The 22,268-nt window shown below is 35.6% G+C and overlaps 1 protein-coding gene across 4 annotated transcripts in view; it reads right to left on the bottom strand.

Moving 5' to 3' along the window:
• Window positions 1-22,268, bottom strand: part of UBE2E3 (ubiquitin conjugating enzyme E2 E3) — an 87,158-nt gene that overhangs the window by 5,420 nt on the left and 59,470 nt on the right. For all 4 annotated transcript variants that reach the window (XM_037130039.2, XM_037130036.2, XM_037130037.2 and 1 more), the window contains exon 4: window positions 1,603-1,735. In XM_037130039.2, the coding sequence (XP_036985934.1) occupies window positions 1,603-1,735 (133 nt within the window). The remainder of the gene's footprint in view (window positions 1-1,602; window positions 1,736-22,268) is intronic.

The following is a 22,268-nucleotide window of genomic DNA, read 5'->3' as shown; positions in this document are numbered from 1 at the left end:
TAAAAACTAATAGCTATATTTGAGAGGTGCTAGGGAGCCTTGGTAGGTGCAATATGAGGTAAATTCCACTAGGTGGAAATGTTGTTACCTTTTTAGATAATAAATATACTGTCTGGTTTTTTTCTTTTTTTGCAGGAATTAAATTGTTGCATATATTTTTACATAGTATTGAGAACAGAAGGAACTACACTGAAAAACAAAACACTTCATCATAGTTAATGGCTTGGTAACCAACTTTTCCCTTACATGTCATAAATCTTTGTAACTAAAGAATAATTATGTTTCTCGTCTCTAGGCCTTTTGGTTAAGATCAATTGAAGAATAATTATGCTCAGGCTTAGTATCTGTGGTTTTTACCAGCTAGCCTGACTATTTTATAATGAGAAGTCAAGAGGAGGACTATTTAAATAACCTACGTTTTAAGACTTAAAAAGAATTGCCATTCATTACAAAGCACAACTCAACTCTGTTATCATCTAATTCATATTCAGACACAACAAGGAGGCATTAAGTCACTTAGCAATCCTGACTCCCATTACTATATTCTACCTACAGAGAGGACAAAATAAATTTGTTAAATAGTATTAGTCTCTCTCTTTGCCATGTTTTTCTACATTTTCCTAATCTCTAAAGATAAGGTAAGATACTTAGCACAAAACTGAAGTTATCTGACCCTTATTTCTAGAAGCTGTCACACAGGTTTACTTTTTATGTTTCTAAGGAAGGTTCATAGGATATTTTTCCTCATATCTAAAACCAAAAATTCATCTGCTTTAATGATGTGCAGAGTGGTATACAAGGGGGGGTGGTGCTAAAAAATCCAGAATTATATTCTGGAGGGCAGGCCCTTTGTAGCACAGGCTTCCCCCACTAGGTGAGTGTTCTAGGAACCCATCTGCATCGGTGTGCCAGCTGGCGTTGTTGTGACAGGCTGTGTTTAGCTTCAGTGAGTTGTTTTTGAAGGTTCTTTCAACGTGTTCACCCATTTCATGACGGGTGGTTCATGAGTGCACCTGCCCACACCACACTGTGTGTTCAGCAATTTTTAAGCAAAGATGGCATGCCCCCATGCCTCACCCTCCCTATGCATCCGATCTCACACTGAGTGATTTTCTTTTGCTTCCTCAGATAAAAAAAAAAGTCCTCAAAAGGAAAAATTTTGACAATGTGGAACAGATGAAACAAAAGAACATCGGAAGCACTAAAAAGCATCAAAACCAACAAGTTCAAAAACTGTTTTGAGCAATGGAAAAATGTCTCAACTGGTGTATTCCATCAAATGAAGAGTAACTTGAAGGTGACTGAAGTTTAAAATGTAAGAATAAATACATACTTTTTTTAAATTCCAGGGTTTTTTGGGGGTCCTCTTAGTATTTTTATTTGCAATCAACAAACCCTCTTTTTCTGATTAGAGTTATTTGTAAAAGGTAGAAATCAATTACTTTCATAGTTTTAAACTTCTTGGTGCATGAGAATTTCCGTATCAATCCATCAAAAACAATGAAATTAAAATTATTACATCAATATATACTTAAATGCTAGAATAAACTGATTTTAGAGGAGAAGGATAGATATTAAAAAATGTACTTCTAAAATTCTTACCTTTGGTGGCTTAAATGGATAATCTGATGAAAATGTGATATCCAGAAAAAACACACCACCTTCATATACAGAACCTGGTGGACCAAGTATAGTTGATCTCCATTCATAAATGTTATCTCCTTTAGGCCCAGCACTATTTAAGAGAAATTAAACATCAATGTGTATATCTGTAAGCAATGAATTTTAACATCTTAAACCAATTAAATACTAAAGTTAAATTAGCAACCTAGAACAGTAAGAAACGAGCTATAACGAGAGCATGCATGTATATAAACTTATCTGGAAATATTTAAAACTTAGAGAAAAATCACAACAAAGAACTTCCATATAACTTTACCCAGATCTCCTTCTGTTACCATTCTGCCCCATTTGCTTGATCGCCCCTCCCTCTCTATGCATAGGTGCATTTATGTGAATACCCACACACTCACATATACACAAAGTGCTTTTCCTGAGCCTTTGAGAGTGAAGTTGAATCCATCATAAACCCTTCCCCATAAATACTTAGGTGTGCATTTCCTAAGCAACCTCCAATACAAGTGCAATACAGCCACAATTCAGTAAATATAATACTTAAAACCTATGATCTACAAAAAATTTTCAACTGATCCAGTAATGAATGCCTTAAAAAAAATTTACAGTTTTTCTCCAGATATAGCATTTAGTCTTGGGATCATCTATGTCCTGCACCTTCATAGGCTTAATACAAAAAAGCCTTTCAACCTTTTTTTTACTTTTATAACATTAACATTTTTTAATACAGTTCTTTTTTAAAAAAGAATGCTCAGCATTTTGAACTTGTCTGATGCTTCCTCAAAATTAGTTACAGGTGGTGCCTCAGTGGCCAGAGTACTACATAAGTGGTGATGTGTTCTTCTCAGGTATCACACTAGAGGCAGAGGGTATTCACCTGTCCCTAAATGGTGATGCTAATTTCATTGCCCAATCAAGTGCTGTCCAATATTCCTACTGCTTACTTAATACCTTTCCACTACAACTAAGAGGCAACCTTGGGACAAACAGTTTAAGAGTGTGCAAATATCCTGGACTTCATCATTTCTCCCCTAGATTTAAGATCCACTTGTGAGTCTTGGCGGAACTGAACTACTAAAATCACACTTACCAGCTGGCTCTTTAGCCCCATTTGTATGCATGTGTATACTACCAGTGAGATCTCATGGATTCCCATTGATTTCCTAATGCTGCTTTATAGTTCATTATAGCCTTTAATTATTTCGATGCTCAAATTACCCAGATTTGGCCAGTGCGAGCCTCTTCAAAATGGTCTCTATCATCTGGTGACAGCCCACCATCAGTTTCTTTGAACACTTCCTTACTCTCTAGGCTCCCTGCCTCGGCATCAGCCATTTCTTCGAGGATCCCTGGTTCCTTTCAGTGGGAAGGTTTTAGAAACCAAGGTCTGAGTGCTAGGTGCTACTAAATCCCAGGTACACTGCACTGTGTGCAGCTCATTTCATTTACAAAAGACAAATGAGCTAATTCAACTAAAATCTAAATTCGCGATTATTTGTCAGTTAAAGCCCATCTGATACTCCTTAAAATTCTTCAAATTTACCTTACAGACTTCCATTTTTCTGTAACCTTTAAATCATTAATTACCTTGACTTTCTAAGCTAATGTATTATATAAAGCTTTTCTTCTTTTAAAGTGATCAGTTTAGAAATGATCTGCAAGTTTGATATAAAATTAGTGCAAACTATCATTGATAAATCAACCACGATAATTACAACATTCAGTATAACTGAAAATGATTTCAAGTATATCTTACTAATTCTGTAAAACAAACTATAAACTGTAAACATAAGGTAAGTAACACTATCAATAATCAAACATGTGCTCTAAAAAAGTTTATATAGAAAGGGTGTAGAAAGCTTGACCATATAATCGAAACACAGGATGCTTCAAAAATCTATCTTTAAGGAAGTTATATATGACAAAGAAAATGTTATTCTTTAGGCCTATTTAGGGAAAATATATCTCTACTTCCTAAGTTTTAAGTGTCATAACAACTGGAACTAATTACAGTAATGGCACCTTCTGGCATCATTTGAGAATCAGTGTACCCCCTAACTAAATTTTCATTGTAACTAAAGATATACAAAACAGGGTACCAATTTTGTGGAGAAAAAAAGTTAAACCCGATTCACTGGCATTTCCTCTTCTCAGTCAACTTTTCCCTTAGTGACTAAAGATAACCATTATAAAATTAAATTAGTGCTAGAGACTTTTATAGGACAACTACTTTACTAAAATGTTTCTAAACTCTACATGTCATATAACAGTAATAGCAGCAGCAGCAGCAGCAGTAGCTGTAGTAATGTTAACTAAGGTTTACTTTATCCTTATTATAAGCTGGGCATTGTTCATAGCATCACGGTGTACAACTTGTTTAATCCTCCTTACAAATCTATGAAGTAGCTACTGTTATTCCTATTTTTGGGTGAGGAAACTAAGTTTTGGAGCATTAGATAACTTTCCATATGTCCCACAGCTACAAAATAACGCAGAGAGAATTTGGACAAAGTCTATGAACTAGTTTGTATTTTGGTTTTTCTTCATGTCCTCTTAAAATTTCAGTGCTGCTACATCAAATTCAATCTGCAGTCAAATTTTGCAAATAACTATTTATGTGAAAACTCAAGAAACCAAATTTCCTGAGTGATATTTTTTGGTCCTTTGTGGAACTATGTTTCGCTTCACATGGTTGAACAGAAATTAAGTTGTAGATTACTATATTTTAATGAATCACAGAATTTCAGACGGAAAAGGATTTGGTTGAGGGCAAACCCGACCCTTCATGCCTGAAGAAATCAAGGCACAGAAACTAAATGATCCATTTTAAATACCTTTTGCTAGATAGTAGAAGAGCTGAGATTCCTATACTAAACTCTTGGGTTTCTGAATTTCCATCCTTTTCATTTATCATGCTATTTTGCTACAGGATAAAAGATATTTATTACAGTGGAATATTAAATATAACTTTCCCTTTGCCATGGAGTAGACTGAGGAAGGCTGCAGCTTATAGTAGTGACTCCTTCACTGTTCAAAGGACATCTAGCTTAAGGTAAGTAAAGGCTAAAACCCAGCCCTGTGTTAGCTGTCTTACTTGGAATAAGCAGCTCTTTTTCCTCCTCACAAAGGTGTCATCTGCTAGTCATACATTTTTTTTTGTTTGTTTGTAAAGGAGGGATAGGGAAAGGATGGAGAGAAAGCATTAGGTATAGGAGTGATTCCATCCTAATTCAAACAAAGCATTTTACAGGCTAGTAGCTGATCTGCCAATGAGGCTTCACAGCTAGGTAGAAAATGGTGATAAATGCTGACAATCTCAAGATAGGTGCTATTTACAATGTTTTCAATCTCTTTCTTTCTTTTTTTTTTTATAAGCACAATCTCTTTCTTTCTTTTTTTTATTTACCAGCTATTCTAAACTCCATCCTGGATTATCTATTTTTACCTCTCTTGTGAACCACGCCCACAAGAACACCAAAGTGCCATTTCCTCAATGTTAGTAAAAACAAACCTCTATTCCTCTACCTCTTCCAGCTCCCACCTGAATGTCTCAACAAGCTTTTACTCCTCCCGTCACTTCATTGAACAGCTGTCATCCAAAGTCACAAATGACATCATCACTAGACCCAATGCTCACTTCTCAAATTGTTATCTTATTTGCCTGGTCCAGCAACATTTAACACAGTTGATCACTTCTTCCTCTTTGATACACTTTCTCATATTTTGTTGCTAGAATACCCTAATGGTTTTCCACCTAACTTTCCTAGCCTCTCCTTCTCAATCACTATTGTTCTTCCTTTTCTCCTTAACTTCTAAATATTGCTAGTTCTCAAGAGCTCAATTCTTGGACCTCTTTTCTTTTCTACCTACAACTTCTCTTTTGGTGAGCTCATGTACTTTTATGGCTTCTAATGGTGCCAATAAACTCTTAATTCCCAAATCTGTATCTCCAGCCTAGATTTTCTATCATGAATTCCAGACTAGACATCAAAATTCATACTCAACAGTCTTTCTATTTAATAACTATGAAAAGTGCCTCAAGTTTAACATGTCCCACATTGAGTTCCTCCTACAACCTTCCCTAATTTCATCTAATGGCTACTCCGGTCTTCCTTCCAGTTTGTTGGTATAAAAGCCTTAGGATCTAATCCTCAACAACATTCTTTCTACCCCACATCCAGTTCATCAGCAAATTTTATTGGGTTAATCTCCAAAACATACCTAAAATTCTAACATTCCCTACTCCTACCAGTCAATATTGATTCAAAACCACCAGCATTCTCTGCATGGCTAATTACAATGGCCTAGCTGTTTCCACCTTTGACCCTAGGGCCACCACAGTAGTCTTTTCTCAATATGACAACCAGACAGAATGATAGTTAAAAAGTAAATCAGATCGCATAACTCTGGTCAAAACCCTCCAAAGGCTAGCCTTCTTATTCTGTGTTAAAGTCTTATGACCCTACCCTGCACTACACAATTTGCCACTACAACCCCCACCATCTTTCTTATTTGTTCCTCTCTTACTGGTTCAACTAGTTGAGTAACCTGTTTCTCCAACACACAATGTACACTTTCACCTCAAGGCCTCTGTACCAGTTGTGTCTCTGTCTGAATGATGTTCTTCTTTGAGATATCTACATAGTTTCCTCCATCACGCATAATCCCCACATTTCACTTTCTACTTTTTCTCCATAGCATCTATCACTCTATAACATATTATATATCTTATCTATTTCTTCAGTATGGTACTTATTGTTTGTCCCCACTAGCCTATAAACTCTGTAAGGTTACAAGAAATGAACTGCGTTTTTACATCCTAAAAGTTGTAAGTACTTTAATAACTCTAACTGAAGAGTTGTGGGATGTGACTAAGAGAAGAAAGGGAGATTTTATAATGCAAGTTTAATGGGGAAGGGGAGAAGAAGAGAGAAGGGGAGGAAGAATGGAAAAAGGGAAAGGGAAGGAGACACACAGGAGAATGGGATGGAGGAGAGGAGAGGAAATAAAGCTTTTTCTTATATTCCCTTCATAAGAAAGGGTTCATTTATATAGCAGTTTACTTCATTCACACAGCAAAAGTAAAATTAATTCCAGTTACAATATGAAAAAACAGAAACAAAAATGTTAGGAGCTTTGCTTATTGAAACCTCAAGATGCAGTAATGCCAAAAAAAAAAGATGAATTGTTAAATTCCATAACTGAGTACTCAATTTTTTGTCTAAAATGATATTAAGAAAATGAGAAGTACTTATTCTACTGTTTTCCCCCTGCAAACATTAATTTCCTCATTTTAAATACTACATTTCCCATAAGCTATTTTATCGTTTCCACAAAACAACATAGGAAGTTTAGACGTGACACACTTGCACCTGGTAATTTTCTGTTACTAGATGCTCTTAATGCTAACAAGTGACACTATTTTAGACATTAACAGCATAAGGACCGACAGCTTTAAAACAACAATTTCTCACCACTTTCATACTTTTTTAGCTATTACTGTTACTGCAAAAATCATGAGTATTCTACTTTTCCAGCACTGGAATAATTCCCTATAAGAACTTTCAAATGCTTAATTTAATAATGGATTCAATTGACAAATATATGCTTTTAACATAATCAACCTTTAATTCCATACTAAGACAAATATGCAAAGGTTTATACTAAATTCTGAATGCTTTTTTAACCCTATGGCAAAAAGTCTTATCTTAAAATGAGCTGAACCAAATTCATAGAGAAAAGATTGTAACAAAGGCTGAAGTTGGACTTGATATAACAGTGAAAAGTGGTATGTGTTGAGAGTCCTATTTTAAATTGTTAAAATAAAAATTCCTGTGTGTAGTATGAGTTTAAAATTTAAACAATCTTACTATACAAAATTCTTATTTAAGAATCAGTTTGATTTTATGGCTACAAAAATAAAAGCCATATTTAGCTAAGATGCCATATTGGTATAACATCAAAAGACTTTACTCTGACTAAATTTTAAAGTGCTATATAGTAACACAAAAATCTATTGAAAGTGCAAGATCAAAGAACTAAACAAATAGACACTCTATGTTCATGGGTAAGAAGAGTCAATATTGTCAACTTGACCTATAAATTCAATGCCACTCGCGCCAAAATCCCAGCAAGTTATTTTGTGTATATCAACAAATTGATTCTGGAGTTTATATGGAGAGGAAAAAGAACAGGAATAGCCAGCACAGTACTGATGGAGAACAAAGTCAGAGGACTGACACTACCCAACTTCAGGACTTACTATAAAGTAACAGTAGTTAAGAGAGCGTGGTCTTGACAAAAGATTATACAAATATATCAATTGAACAGAAAAGAGAACAGAAATAGACCCCACATGAATAAAGTCAAAAGTGACCTTTGACAAGGAAAAAAGGCAATACAAGGGAGAAAATACAATGTTTTCAAAAACATGTGCTGGAACAACTGGATACTCACATATATAAAAAGAAAACTCAGACATAAATTTACACACTTCACAAATGTTAACTCAAAATGGATCAAAGACCTAAAATACAATTCGAAGCTATAAAACTCCTACAAGAAAACACAGAAGAAAACCTAAATGACCTTGGGTATGGCAACAATATTTTAGATACAACACCAGAGGCATGATTCGTGAAAGAAATAATTGATAAGCTGGGCTTCATTGAAGTTAAAATCGGCTCTGCAAAAGACAGTGTCAGAGAGTGAGAAGACAAGGGACAGTCTGAGAGAAAATATTTGCAAAAGAAACATCTGATAAAGGACTGTTATCCAAGATATATAGAGTCCTTTAAAAAAATTAAATTTATTGGGGTAACACTCGTTACTAGGATCCTATAGGTTCCAACCGCACATCTCTATGACACAAGGTCTGTATATTGCACTGTGTTGCCCATCACCCAAATCAAACCATACCCTGTTGACATATATTAGGTGATCCACTCCCACTACACCCCCATCTCCTTCCCTCTGGTAACCAACACACTACTCTCTGTGTCCACAAGTGTCAGTTTTATATCCCACCTATGAGTGAAACCATATGGTTCTTAGCTTTTTCTGACTTATTTCACTTATTCTCAAGGTCCGTTCATGTTGTTGCAAATGGCAGTATCTTTTCTTATGCCTGAGTAGTATTCCATTGTATATATATGTACCATATCTTCTTGTCAATCCTCCATCGAAGGACACTTGGACTCCATGTGTTGTTGGCCACTGTGAATAATGCTGCAATGAACATAAGGGTGGTGTATGTCTTTGTAAATACATGTTTTTGAGTTTTTCAAGTAAATACTTAAAAGAGGGATTGCTGGGCCATATGGTAACTCTACTCTTCATCTATTGAGTCACTGCCAGACTATTTTCCATAGATGATTTACCAGTGTACTTTCCCGCCAGCAATGAATGAGGGTTCCCTTTCCTCCATAACCTCTCCAATACTTGTTATTACTTGTCTTATTGATAAACAGCCATTCTAACTGGTGTGAGGTAGTATCTCATTATAATTTTGATTTACATTTCCTTCACAGCTGGTTAAGCTAAGTTGAGCATCTTTTCATACAGCTGTTGGCCATTTGTACATCTTGGGAGAGGTGTCTGTTCAGGTCCTCTGCCCATTTCTTAATTGGATTGTTTGTCTGATGTTGAGTTTTATGAGTTCTTTATATATTTTGGGTATTAACCCTTTTTGGATCTGTTATTTACAAAAATCATCTCCTATTCTGTCACTGCTATTTCTGTTTGGTTGTCAGTTTCTTTTGCTGTGTAGCTTTTTCATTTGATACAGTTCTATTTGTTTATTTTTGCCTTTACTTCCCTTGCCTTTCACAAAATGTTCTCTACAACCAAGTAAAATAAATGTAATAAGTTTGGTACCTATGTTTTCTTCCTTGTAATTTATTGTTTCAGATCTTGTATTTAGGTCTTCAATCTATTTTGAATTGTATTTTTGTACATGGGGACAAACTAATCTAGTTTCATTCTTGTGCAGCACGTGGCTTTCCATTTTTCTCAGCATCATTTATGGAAGAGGCTTTCTTTTCTCCACTATGTGTTTTTGCCTCCTTTGTTAAAAATTATTTGCCCACATACATGTGTTTTTATTTCTGGGCCCTCAATTCTCAGAGTTCCAGTAGTGTGTGTTTTTTTGCTGTTTTGATTATCATAGCTCAATAGTATAATTTGAGGTCAGGTAGTATGGTATCTCAGGTTTCATTCTTTTTTCTCAGGATTGCTTTGGCTATTTGTGGTCTTTTATGACTGCATACAAATCTGATGACTTTTTGTTACATTTCTTAAAAAAAAATGACATTGGGATTTTGATGAAGATTACATTAGACCTGTATATTTATTCCTTTGGGTAATAGGACCATTTTAACTATGTTGACTCTTCCAACTCATGAACACGAAACATCTTTCCATTTCGTTGTATCTTTTTCAATCTCTTTTAATAATGCCCTGTAATTTTTTGTATGTATATCTTTCATATCCCTTGTTAAATTTATTCTTAGGTATTTGATTCTTTTGGTTGCAAATGCAAAAGAAATTATTTTTAACTTCTTTTTCTGAATTTTCATTGTTAATATATCAGAAAGCTGTGGATTTAAGTACTTTGATTTTGTATTCTGCAACTTGAATGTATTATTTCTGATAGTTTTTCAGTGGAGTATTTAGGGTGTTCTATGTACAAAATCATGTCATCTGCAAAAACCGACACTTCTCAATTTACATGTATTTTATTTCTTTTTCTTGCTTGAATGCTCTGGCTAGGACTTCCAGCATTATGCTGAATAAGAGAGGTGAGAGTGGGCATCCTTGTCTTGTTCTTATTTTAGAAGAAAAGCTTTCAGTTTTTCACTTTTGAGTATGATATGTCATATTGGAATATGATATTGTATGATACTGATTTGTCATATATAGCCTGTATTATGTTGAGGTACTTTTCTTCTATTCCTACTTGATTGTTTTAATCATAAATGGATGTTGTATCTTATCAAATCCTTTTTCTGCATCTATATTTTAAAGATTTTATTTATTTATTTATTCTGTGGGGGCAGGGAGAAAGAGGAGAGAAACATCAATGTGTGAGAGAAACGTCAATCAAATGTCTCTTGCACATGCCCCTATCTGGAAGCAGGCCCACAACCCAGGCATGTGCCCTCACCATAAATCAAACCAGGGACCTTTCACTCTACAGGACAACATCCAACCAACTGAGCTACACCAGTTAGGGTAACTTTTTCTGAGTCTATTGATAAGATCATGTGATTTTTATCCTTTCTTTTGTTAATGTGGTATATTACAGTGATCATTTTGCATATGGTGAACTATCCTTGTTTAGAATTTCTGCATCTCCATTCATCAGATATACTTGTCTGTAGTTTTCTTTCTGGAAGGGTTATCCTCGCCAGGTTTTGTTATCAGAGTTATGTTGGCTTCATAAAATGTTTTAGGAAATATTGCCTCTTCTTCTATTTTTGGGAAGTGTTTGAGAAAGATAGGTTCAAATCTTTGAATATTTGGTAGAATTCACTAATGAGGCCAACTGGTCCTGTATTTTATTTTTTAAGTGTTTTCTGATGGTCATTTCAATTTCCTCACTGCTGACTGGTCTATTTAGATTTTCCAATTCTTCATAATTTAATCTAGACAGGTTATATTTCTAGGAATTTGTCCATTTCTCCTAGGTTATTGAATTGCTGGCATATAGTATTCTAGTATGATCCTTTGTATATCTGATAAAAGGACTGTTATCCAAGATATACAAAAACCCAAACTCTTAAAACCCAATAAGCAAATGAACAACCCAATTTAAAAATGGACAAAAGACCTGAACAAATACCTCACCAAAGAAGAAGATACAAGACAACAAATAAGCACATGGAAAGATGTTGAACATTCTACATTAGTATGAACTTAATTTTTACATGCCTCCAAAATCGATGTGGAAATCCTAACCTCCCAATGTGATGCTACTAAGAGGGGAACCTTTGGACAGTGATTAGGTCATGAGGATATAGCCCCCATGAATTAAATTAGTACCCTTATAAGAGAGACCCCCCAGAGCTCCTTTGCCCCTTCTGTTATGGAAGGACACAGCAAGAAGATAGGCATCTATGACAGCAGGTTTTAACCAGACAACAAATCTTGGCTGAACTTCACAGCCTCCAGAACTGTGAGGGAAAAAAACCTGTTGTTTATAAGCAACTAAGTTTATTAAGATAGTGTGTTAGAGCAGTCCAAACAAACTAAGATATGTCATTAAAAAACTGAGAATTAAAACAAGAATGAGATACCACTGCATACCTATTAGAATGGCGAAACTTCAAAACAATGACAACCACCACATGCTGGAGAATGTGGTAACAACAGCTACCACATTCATTGCTACAGGGAATGCAAAATGGTACTTCCACTTTGGAAGACAGCTGGACAGTTTCTTACAAAACTACATATACTCTTACCATACTACCCAACAATTGTTCTCCTTGATATTTTATGAACTAAAAACTTATGTCCACACAAAAACCTACACACATTTATTGCAGCTTCATAATGGCCAAAAGTTGGAAGCAACCAAGATGTCTTTTAGTAGGCAAATGGGTAAATAAACTAGTACATACAGCTGACAAAACGTTATTCGGCACTCAAAACAAACGAGCTATCACGTCATGAAAAAAAGTAGAAATCTTAATTCTTACTAAGAGAAGAAGCCAATTTAAAGAATCTACATTTTGTCTGATTCCAACCATACATCATCATCAAAAAGGCAAAACTATCGAGTCAGTAGAAAATAAAAATAAAAACCAGTAGATGCTAGTGTTTTGTGGGGAGGAAGGGTTAATAGGCCACACACAGAGGATCTTTAGGACAGTGTAAAGACCGCGTAAGAGTGAATGTATCTCATTGTACATTTGTCAAAACCCAAAGGATATAGAACACCAAGAGCCAACCCTAATGTAAACTACAGACTTCAAGTGACAATAATGTGTCAAATGTAGGTTCATCCACTGTAACAAACGTGGCAGTGGTGCGGGACTCTGGCAGTGGGAGGTGGACACGCAGGCACAGCAGATATACAGGAACTCTTTACACTTTCTGCTCAGTTCTGCTGTGAATCTAAAAATACTCTAAGAAATAAAGTGCACTAATTAGAAAAAAATACATATAAAGTTTAGAACAAGTAAATGTTATATATTAAAGCAAGAAGTATTAAATGTTTCTTAACGCACTGGTTTATAAAAAGTTTTCAACTTACAAAGGGATATGTACAAAAATTTGTTTTAAAGTCAGGTACTTTGTAACTTGGTATACATTTTAACCACTAACATAAATGCTGGTTTCAATGCTGGGTCACAAAGGGTCATTTTAAACCTTTTCCATCATAACTTTAAATGAGGTACTGTGTAATTTGCAGACCCCTGACTTGTCCCTTACTAACCAAGACATCAAGAATACCTACTCTCCAATCCAAATTGCTAATTCAAACACCCATCGCCCTTTCTCCTCCTAGTACCCACTATGCTCTTTCAGCTGAACCTACTGAGTTATATCTTTCTTGGAAAACAGGAAAGAGGGAAAGCTAATCTTAGTTATCATTAGCTGTTCACTTTAATAGGGTTGTCAATGGTGGCAGAGGTTTTGGAATGTTCCTGGCATACAAGAACAAATTGAATTACATCAAGTAAACCACAGTCTAAATGAACATGTGTGAACTAGACTAAATACCTGAGCAACCTTTGTATTGAGAAGGTTGTATTGTATGTGTTCCGACAAGAATGGCAGCTGCAGAAACAACAGCAACCGTTTGCACTGATTAGGCACTTACTTACATGTTACCAGGAGTTACCATGTTAAGTGCCATGTATCTATCTCATTTAATCCTCACAGTAATATTGTAGAAGAGATATTTATCTCAGCTTCACAGATGAGAAAACCAAGGCTCACAGAAGTTAAGTAGCTTCCCCTAAAGTCTTATGGCTAGCACACAGGAAGACAGTGTGTCAATCTAGACAGAGCACAATCTGAAGTATACTTCTGTATTTCTTTCCAAACTTCAAAAAACTGTTTTATAAGCGGACAGGTAGTATTCCTGCGTGCTTTGAAAAAAGTCATTATTTCTCTAGGTTGAAGGCATAATTAGGAGTTTACAACTTACTAGAAAGAAAAGATAATAAGAGAAAGAAGATAGCTTAGGAAACAATACAGGAAAATAATTCTACTATCTAAAAAGATAGGTCTAGCTATCTACTAGCAGTCACAATTATCATATCTTCTTATTCTCCTCCCCCCAGACTAACCTCTTCTTGGTAAATTTAAGACCTTGTGGAGTCTGGAGAAAATTGGTAATGCTTATGAATCCATACTGTGCCTTTTTGAGCATATAAATTCACAATAAATCTGAAAAATATATTTGAGCTTTTACAATATACAAAATATACTACTTTACATACTTTCCACATTAGAGTCAATGGCAAAAATAGAAATCAACTCATTCATTCATTAAAGATTTGTGTGTCTACTTTTTGTGCTGTGCATCTGTGCTGGAAACTAAAGTGGACATTGCCCTCACTGGTGCCATGACTCTATCTGAAATCATGGGGTAACACCCTTGATTGCCAAGGAGACTGCCTGTAGAGCTTTAAAAATTATGGATTTCCAGATCCCAGACACCTCACTCTCCAACAAAGAGATGGTGGTTTAATCAGTGTGGAGCATGCTCTGAACTTAGAGATGTCTAACGCTTCCCAGGTGATATAATATGCAGCCACAATTTGAAGTGACTGCAGAAAGGGAGAGATCTGATATGAAGGAAGAATGGGAAATGACAGAATGAACACAAAAATAACTTTAATCTTCAGATATGACATAATCACTTGGGATCTGTACTCTTACTCTCACTGAATAGAAGATGTTGTAGGCTGTAAGTTTTCACTAAAACTCATTATCACCTTTGCATTATAGTGATTTTACCAAGGTAATGCTTGCTTTGTTGGGCTTAACTAGGGGCATACCAGCCTCTGTGGACAATTTCCCTATCACTACCTCCCAAAGCAGCAATGGTAACCAGCAGAGTATAATTAAAAAAAAAAAGTTGGTCAAATGAGAAAATGCCTCAATATTTTCACTTATATAATGCACAGGTAATTTTGCCTATACATTTGTCTTTGCACAGTAATGTTATGACAATTTCAGATCCTTGCTCTTCCTTATTATTAGTTCTTGCCATTTCCCTCTTTCTGCTTATAAAGCAGAGCAGACTTAAAAGCCCAGACCCAAGGTAGATCTATTAAACACAGGTAAAAATATTTTTTAAAAATCCTAAACATGGACTTCCCGCCAAGATGGAGGCATAGGTAGATATACTGTGCCTCCTCACACAACCAAAAGAAAAACAACAACAAATTTAAAAACAAACAACAACTGGAACAGACAGAAAGATCAAGCTGTCTGACCACCAAGGAGTTAAAGAAGAAGCATCCATCCAGACCTATAGGAGAGGCAGAGATGAGTAGCAAGGCAGAGAGGACTCGAGGCGAGGTGGTGGCTGGTGGACTGGGCAGTCCCACATTTGTATGCAGATAAACTGGGAGGAAGAACGAGGAGAAAGACAGACTGCACAACCCAGGGTTCCAGTGGCAGAAGAAACTCCCAGCCTCACAGGAGAGTTAGTTGAAGAGACCCACAGGATCCTAGAATGTACACAAACCCACCCACCTGGGAATCAGCACCAGAAGAGCCCAATTTGCTTGTGGGTAGCGGGAGAAGTGACTGAAAGCAGGCAGAGAGTTGAACAAGAGGCATTGTTCCCTCTCGGATCCCTGCCCCACAGCATGACAAGGTAGGAAAGTGGGTTGCCCTGCCCTGGCAAATACCTAAGGCTCCACCCCTTACTATGTAACAGGTGTACTGAGGGAAAAAAAATGTCCCAAATGAAAGAACAGATCAAAGCTCCAGAAAAAAACCATAACTAAGCAATGAAGAGATGGCCTACCTATCAGATGAAGCATTCAAAATATGGTAATCAGGATGCTCACAGAATTGATTTGAGTATGGTCACAAAATAGAGGAAAAAGTGAAGGCCATAAAAAGTGAAATAAAGAAAAATGTACAAGGAACTGACAATGAAGGGAAGGAAACCTGGACTCACATGGACGATTTAGAGCAGAACGAGGAAATAAACATTCGACCAGAACAGAATGAAGAAACAAGAATTCAAAAAAATGAAGAGAGGCTTAAGAACTTCCAGGACAACTTTAAAGGTTCCAACACCCAAATCATACGGGTGCTAGAAGGAGAAGAGGAAGAGCAAGAAATTAACAACTTACTTGAAAAAATAATGAAGGAGAACTCCCGCAATCTGGCAAAGGAAATAGACTTCTAGGAAGTCCAGGAAGTCCAGGAAGCTCAGAGAGTCCCAAAAAGTTGAACCCAAGAAAGTACACACACATCATAATTACATCACCCAAGATGAAAGACAAGGAGAGAATCTTAAAAGCAGCAAGACAAAGGGGGACAGTTACCTACAAAGGAGTGCCCATAAGACTATCAGCTGATTTTTCAAAAGAACCCTTGCAGGCAAGAAGGGGCTGGAAAGAAGTATTTCAAGTCATGAAAGGCAAGGACCTACATCCAAGATTGCTCTATCCAGCAAAGCTATCATTTAGAATGGAAGGGCAGATAAAGTGCTTCCCAGATAAGGTCAAGTTAAAGGAGTTCATCATCACCAAGCCCTTATTATATGAAATGTTAAAGGGACTTATCTAAGAAAAAAGATAAAAAACATGTACAGTAAAATGACAGCAAACTCATAACTTTCAACAACTGAACCTAAGGAAACCAAAAAACAAACTAAGTAAATGACTAGAGCAGGAACAGAATCACAGAAATGGAGATCATATGGACGGTTATCAGCAGGGAATGGGGGGAGGGGAATGAAGGTAAACACACAGGAAATATGTAGCATAAATGGTAGGTAGAAAATAGACAGGGGGAGGTTAAGAATAATGTAGAAGCCAAAGAAATTATATGTATGACACATGGACATGAACTAAGGGGAAGGGGAGTAGGTGGGAGGGGATGTGCAGGGCAGAGGGGAATAAAGGGAGGGAAATGGGACAACTGTAATGGTGTAATCAATAGAATATATGAAAAAATAAAATTGTAGTTCAACATTAAGTTCTTTCATTTGACATTCTAGCATTTAGAAAATTCTACATAATGGGAAATATATTATTATGTATAATATATAACTATTTAATCTAGAACATTAACCAGTAACATCACTAGGTATTATATGATAATCATTGTGCTATAAAATGCTTTTAAAAGAGAAATGAAACAGATTGAGACCTGTAACTACCATTCAGGGACTTTAGTAATAATTTATATCACCTAAAAGAATATAAAACAGCAAAAGGTTATCTAAGAAGATCAAGAATGCAATAATCTATGAGACATAAAAGAGTTCTACTGGCATTATTGGAATATCATGTCAGAAACTTGAAGTTACAAAAGCAGTTGCTACACAATAAGCTAAAACTGACTACTCCTTAGAACAAGGTCTTACAGAAAAAAACATGCTATTAACATAAACCTACATCTTCTATCACCTCAAGGGATTCTGTCTCCACTTCATCCGTTTGCCCTAAAGTTCAGTCTTTAGCAGTCTTTTCCCTGTATGTAATGCCACAGATATATATACATACCAGTATATATAATATATAGCATAGAAATTCTGTTTCATATAAACTTCTTATAGTTTCCAAATCTTTAGTGGTAGGGTTATATCTTTACATTTATCACACTGCTTCATCAAGTATTACTTACTGAACATTATACTTGTCTATATAATTGTCACTTCAAACTCAACAACGTCAAAATAATCTTCAAAATAAAATCTAGCTCTTCTGAAGACCGAAGACTGTAATATATGACTGCAAAGGTATAAGGACAGTCATGCTCACACACTATGAGGAGAAAAAGAAATGAGTAAAACTCTTGAAAGATTCCTTAACCATGTGTATCAAAAACCATTTGATTAAGTGATCCTACTTCCAAAAAGCAGTCCTAAGAGAATATAAAGAGATGTGGGTAAATCCACATCTTCCTTTTGTACAAGGAAGCTCAAAGCAAAGTAACAATAATGAGACTTGAAATCAGTTAAAAGTCCAACAAAATGGAAAGTCACATCACTTTTAGTTTCCAATGAACTATGAGGTAGCCATTAAAAAATCAAGATTTTGAAGATTATTTAATGACATAAGGAAATGCTGATGATAGAGTAAGGTAAAGAGGTTACAAAACTGTATTCAGCATTCAAAGCACGTAAAAATATGTATATGTGCCATATTTTAAAGATGAACAGTTATGCCTACAGTAAAATCAGTTGATTTTATGTGTCCTACCAAATATTCTACAATTACACATTTATAACTAGAAAATGTTATTTTTTAAAATGACACTTTCATTTACTATCCCTATGTTGCTTTAAGCCTCTTTCCTTGCCAGGCCCTATATCCAATCTTTCAGCAAGCTTTTAAAAATAATCTTTCTAACACAAGAATGGAAGTAGCAGACTGTATTGGAAAGCCATGGAAGTCCTTCAAAATCATTGGAAGGTCTTTGCTCTAACCATTTTCCCTACCTCCCCCATCGCTCCTGACTTTCTGAATGTTCTTTATCTGAATTAATAAAGAGAAGGTCCTCCTTAATGGTGAAAGTAACTTCCTCCTCTTTTTTCAACATATCTAGTACACAGTGCTGTTTGGCTTTCTGGTTAGTTCACACTAACTAGATGTGAAGACCCAACTAGAAAAAGAGAACAGCAGCTTGAGGTCAAGAAAGAAAACATAAAATTCAAGTAATTCCTGAAGGCACAGAATGTTAACATCTTTCAGGACAACTGCCTAGAGTTAAGAAGAAAAGACTGCGTGATGCAAGTACATACTATTTCATTACGACAGGCAAACATTAATGGTAAATTAATGGTAAATCTGAATAAAGCCTAGAACTTAACAATAATTGATCAATATTAATTTCTTAGTTTTGGCAAATGTAGCAGAAGGTGTCAGTTTCTCATTTATGGTTGCCTTCTATTTCCTAAAGGATAAGCACCACTATAATACTAAATCATTCACACTAAGATCTGCCCAGATGACCCTCCACTTTGTGATGGTGGAGATGAGGTCTTGTGGCCTCACACTCCAATGCTCTTCCAGACCACAGTGCTTCATGTCCAAGGCTTGGTTGTCATTTAAGTCACCATATGAAAGCATCGGTCATGAATATTATTATTTACTTGACAAAGGCTTATCACAATTTATAGTATTAAGAATCAATGTTTCATAGTACTCACAGAAAACCTTGATATCCATTTAAAAAATTGTACTGAATTACGCTGATCATCTATACAAAAGATATTTCATACCATGCTTCTATTTACTGCTCAGTGCCCCTATATGGAGAGGTTAAGGGTTCTGTCTCAAGTGCTATCTGACACTCTACATGGGCACTAAAATCTACTTAAGAAGAAAAAAAATGCCAGTGAATCTTAGAAGCACAGCTATGCATTGTATTTCTTCAAAGGAAATTCGCTGAAGCCTCAGAAGGAATCTTTAAGAGAATACTAATGAAAATTCAAGTCTTCCACTCTTCTAAGATAATTTCACACACTGCACAGTACAAGTCTTCTGATCAACTTACAATATGACAATTAAGCATAAGCTTATTAAAAAAAATCCCAGAAACTGTTTTGTTAAGTGACATTTAGATTATGATTATTCTGAATATTATAGATGCTAAAAAGTGCTTTCCTTTGTCAGACTAAACAGTTTTTCTGATACTTTTAACCTATGATCCTACTGAAAGCTCCTTTATACTATACCTTACACTACACAGAGATTGTATTTTATTCTAAACTTGTTTAGATGCTACAGCATTTTTTAATGTCCCAAAGCAGCTAATATAATGCTTTCCATGAAATACTTAATAAATGTTTGTTTAATAAATGTTAAGCATGATAAAACACATCATGGTACAAGACTGATTCTTAAGCCCTGGCTTTTGTGGTTCAGTGGATTGAGTGCTGGCCCACAAACCAAAGGGTCTCACCAGTTTGATCCCCAGTCAGGGCATATGCCTGGGTTGCGGGCCAGGTACTTAACTGGGGACGCATGAGAGGCAACCACACATTGATGATTCTCTTCTCTTTCTCCCTACCTTCCCCCTCCATCTAAAAATAAATAAATAAAATCTTGATTTAAAAAAAGACTTATATTTATTAAAAGATGTTTTGACCTATCCATTAATTTCTTATTTTATGTATATCAGAAGTCTGGCACTATCGACTGTGGTAAGGGAAAAAGGAATAAATAAGATGCTACCTAACTGAATTTACAGATATGAAAATGGTTAAATGAAACACAGACAAACATGTACAGAACTAAAGACAGTTCTTCTTAACTGGGTAGAACAGAAAGCTCTATGTATTGCCTAAATAGGCAATCCTCCATTTTCCCAAAAAGAGAAAAAAAGAGTTTTTCCCCAGAAAAATTAAGTAGACCAATTTTTAGAAATGTTGAACAAATGAAAGTTAGTTTATATTTTATGATGACAGTAAAAGCTTTGACTGTGTGCATCATGATACACTCTGGGTTGCTCTGAAAGAAATGAGTGGCTGTACCTTGGCCCTTGACTGTCCTAATGCACACCTGTACTGTGGACAAGAAACCACCACCAGAACAGAATATAAAAGGACAGAATCGTTTCCCATAGGCAAAAGTATCAGACAAGGGTGCATTTTATTTCCCTATTTGGTTAATCTGTACACAGAACACAGATGAAAAACTGTGCTAGATTCAGAGGAAGGAGGAATAAAAACTGGTGGAAAAAATATCAACTAACGCAGATGACACCATCTTACTAGCAAAAAGTAGCAATAATTTGAAAGGTCTTCCAATGAAATCAAAAGAAGAAAAGTGCCAAAGTAGGACTACATTTGAACATCAAGACCAAAATCATGAACACAGGAGAAATACTCAACTTTAACACAGACATTTTAGATACCAAATTGTTCACGATTTTTCTTTTTGGTTCAGTCATCAAATCAAATGGAGACTTCAGGCAAGAAATCAAGGGTAGACTAAAATTTGGAAAGGCAGCAATGGAAGAGTAAGTAAGGTCATCAAGAAGAGCAAAGATTTGTCATTAGAGACCAAGGTTAAGATCATTCACACCCTCACATACCCATTTACTGTGTACCAATATGAAAGTTGGACAATAAAGGCTGGTAGGAAAACAAAAGGAAATGTAGTGTTGGAGGTGATCCCTATGAATATCATGGACCACCACAAAGACCAACAAGTGGGTCTAGAGCAAATGAAGCCTTGAAACATCACTGGAAGTAAAAAATGATAAAACTAAAGCTGTCCTACTTCAAGTACATCATGAGAAGGCAAAGTTCTTTGGAAAAGACAATAATGCTGGGAAAAATAGAAGGCAGCAGGAAAAAAGGAAGACCAAACATGAGATGGAGTGACCCCATAAAAGAAGCCATAGATAGGCTTGAGTCTACAGAGCTGACTGAGCAGGGCTACTGAGCAGGGCTTTTGAGGACAGGACATTGTGGACATCACTCATTCAGAGTCATCAGAAGTCAGAGCTGACTCAACAGTACGTAATGCATGCATGCACAATCAAATGGCCATTTAAAATATTTACTATTTTAGCTACAGGTATTTAGAATCACACAATAAAATAAATTAGCTTTCAAATGATTCCTTTATCCACTCTCATGTTTCATTAAAATTTGGTTCAAATCCCTGATATCAATCTTTATCATCCTTTTCTAGGGTACATTACCTTCACTTTAAGTTACTGAGAGGCAGCACTTTTTAACTATGCAATTGACAGTTATCAGAAATGTTATCATAGCCAAAAGTACCATCTGCACAATCTTAAAAGCTAATGTTTTTGTTCCTGAAAGTGTATTTATTATCTGGTCAATGTAACCAGTTATTATATTCCTTTTTATATGTTTTAATCAGCTTTATTGAGGTGTAATTTATTTAAAATAAAATTCACCATTTTGAAGTGTACCATTTGATAAATTTTGACTAATGTATAGTCCTATAACATCACCACAATCACGATACAGAACATTTTCTACTATCCCAAAAGGGTTTTCCTGTGTTTCTTTGCAGTTAATCTCCTCTCCCCAACCCTAATTTATCTACTTTCTGTCACTATAGTTTTGCCTTTCCTAGAATGTCACATCAATAGAAGCATACAGTATATAGTATATAGAATTTTGTGACTGGGTTTGTTCACGGTCCCATAGACTGATTCATGTTGTGGTATATACCTGTAGTTCATTCTTCTTCTTCTTCACTAGTTCTTTATTTTATTTAAATATATCACAATTCGTTTATCTCTTCACCCAGTTGGTGGACACTGGTCTTCAGCTTTTGACTATTAGGACAAGTACTAGAAATATTCAAGTATATCTTTGTAAAAATATGTTTTCATTTTTCTGAAGTAAATGGCTGTAAGTGATATTGCTGGGTGTATTAGTTTCCTAAGGCTGCCATGGCAAACTATCTCAAAGTATCAAAAACTGTTGTTTTTGTCCTAAA

This window comes from Artibeus jamaicensis, unplaced genomic scaffold (assembly GCF_021234435.1).
Source record: "Artibeus jamaicensis isolate MK-2021 breed Jamaican fruit bat unplaced genomic scaffold, CSHL_Jam_final contig_391, whole genome shotgun sequence".
Taxonomy (NCBI): domain Eukaryota; kingdom Metazoa; phylum Chordata; class Mammalia; order Chiroptera; family Phyllostomidae; genus Artibeus; species Artibeus jamaicensis.
The sequence above is the reverse complement of the archived record's forward strand: the minus strand, read 5'-3'. Positions and strand labels throughout refer to the sequence as shown.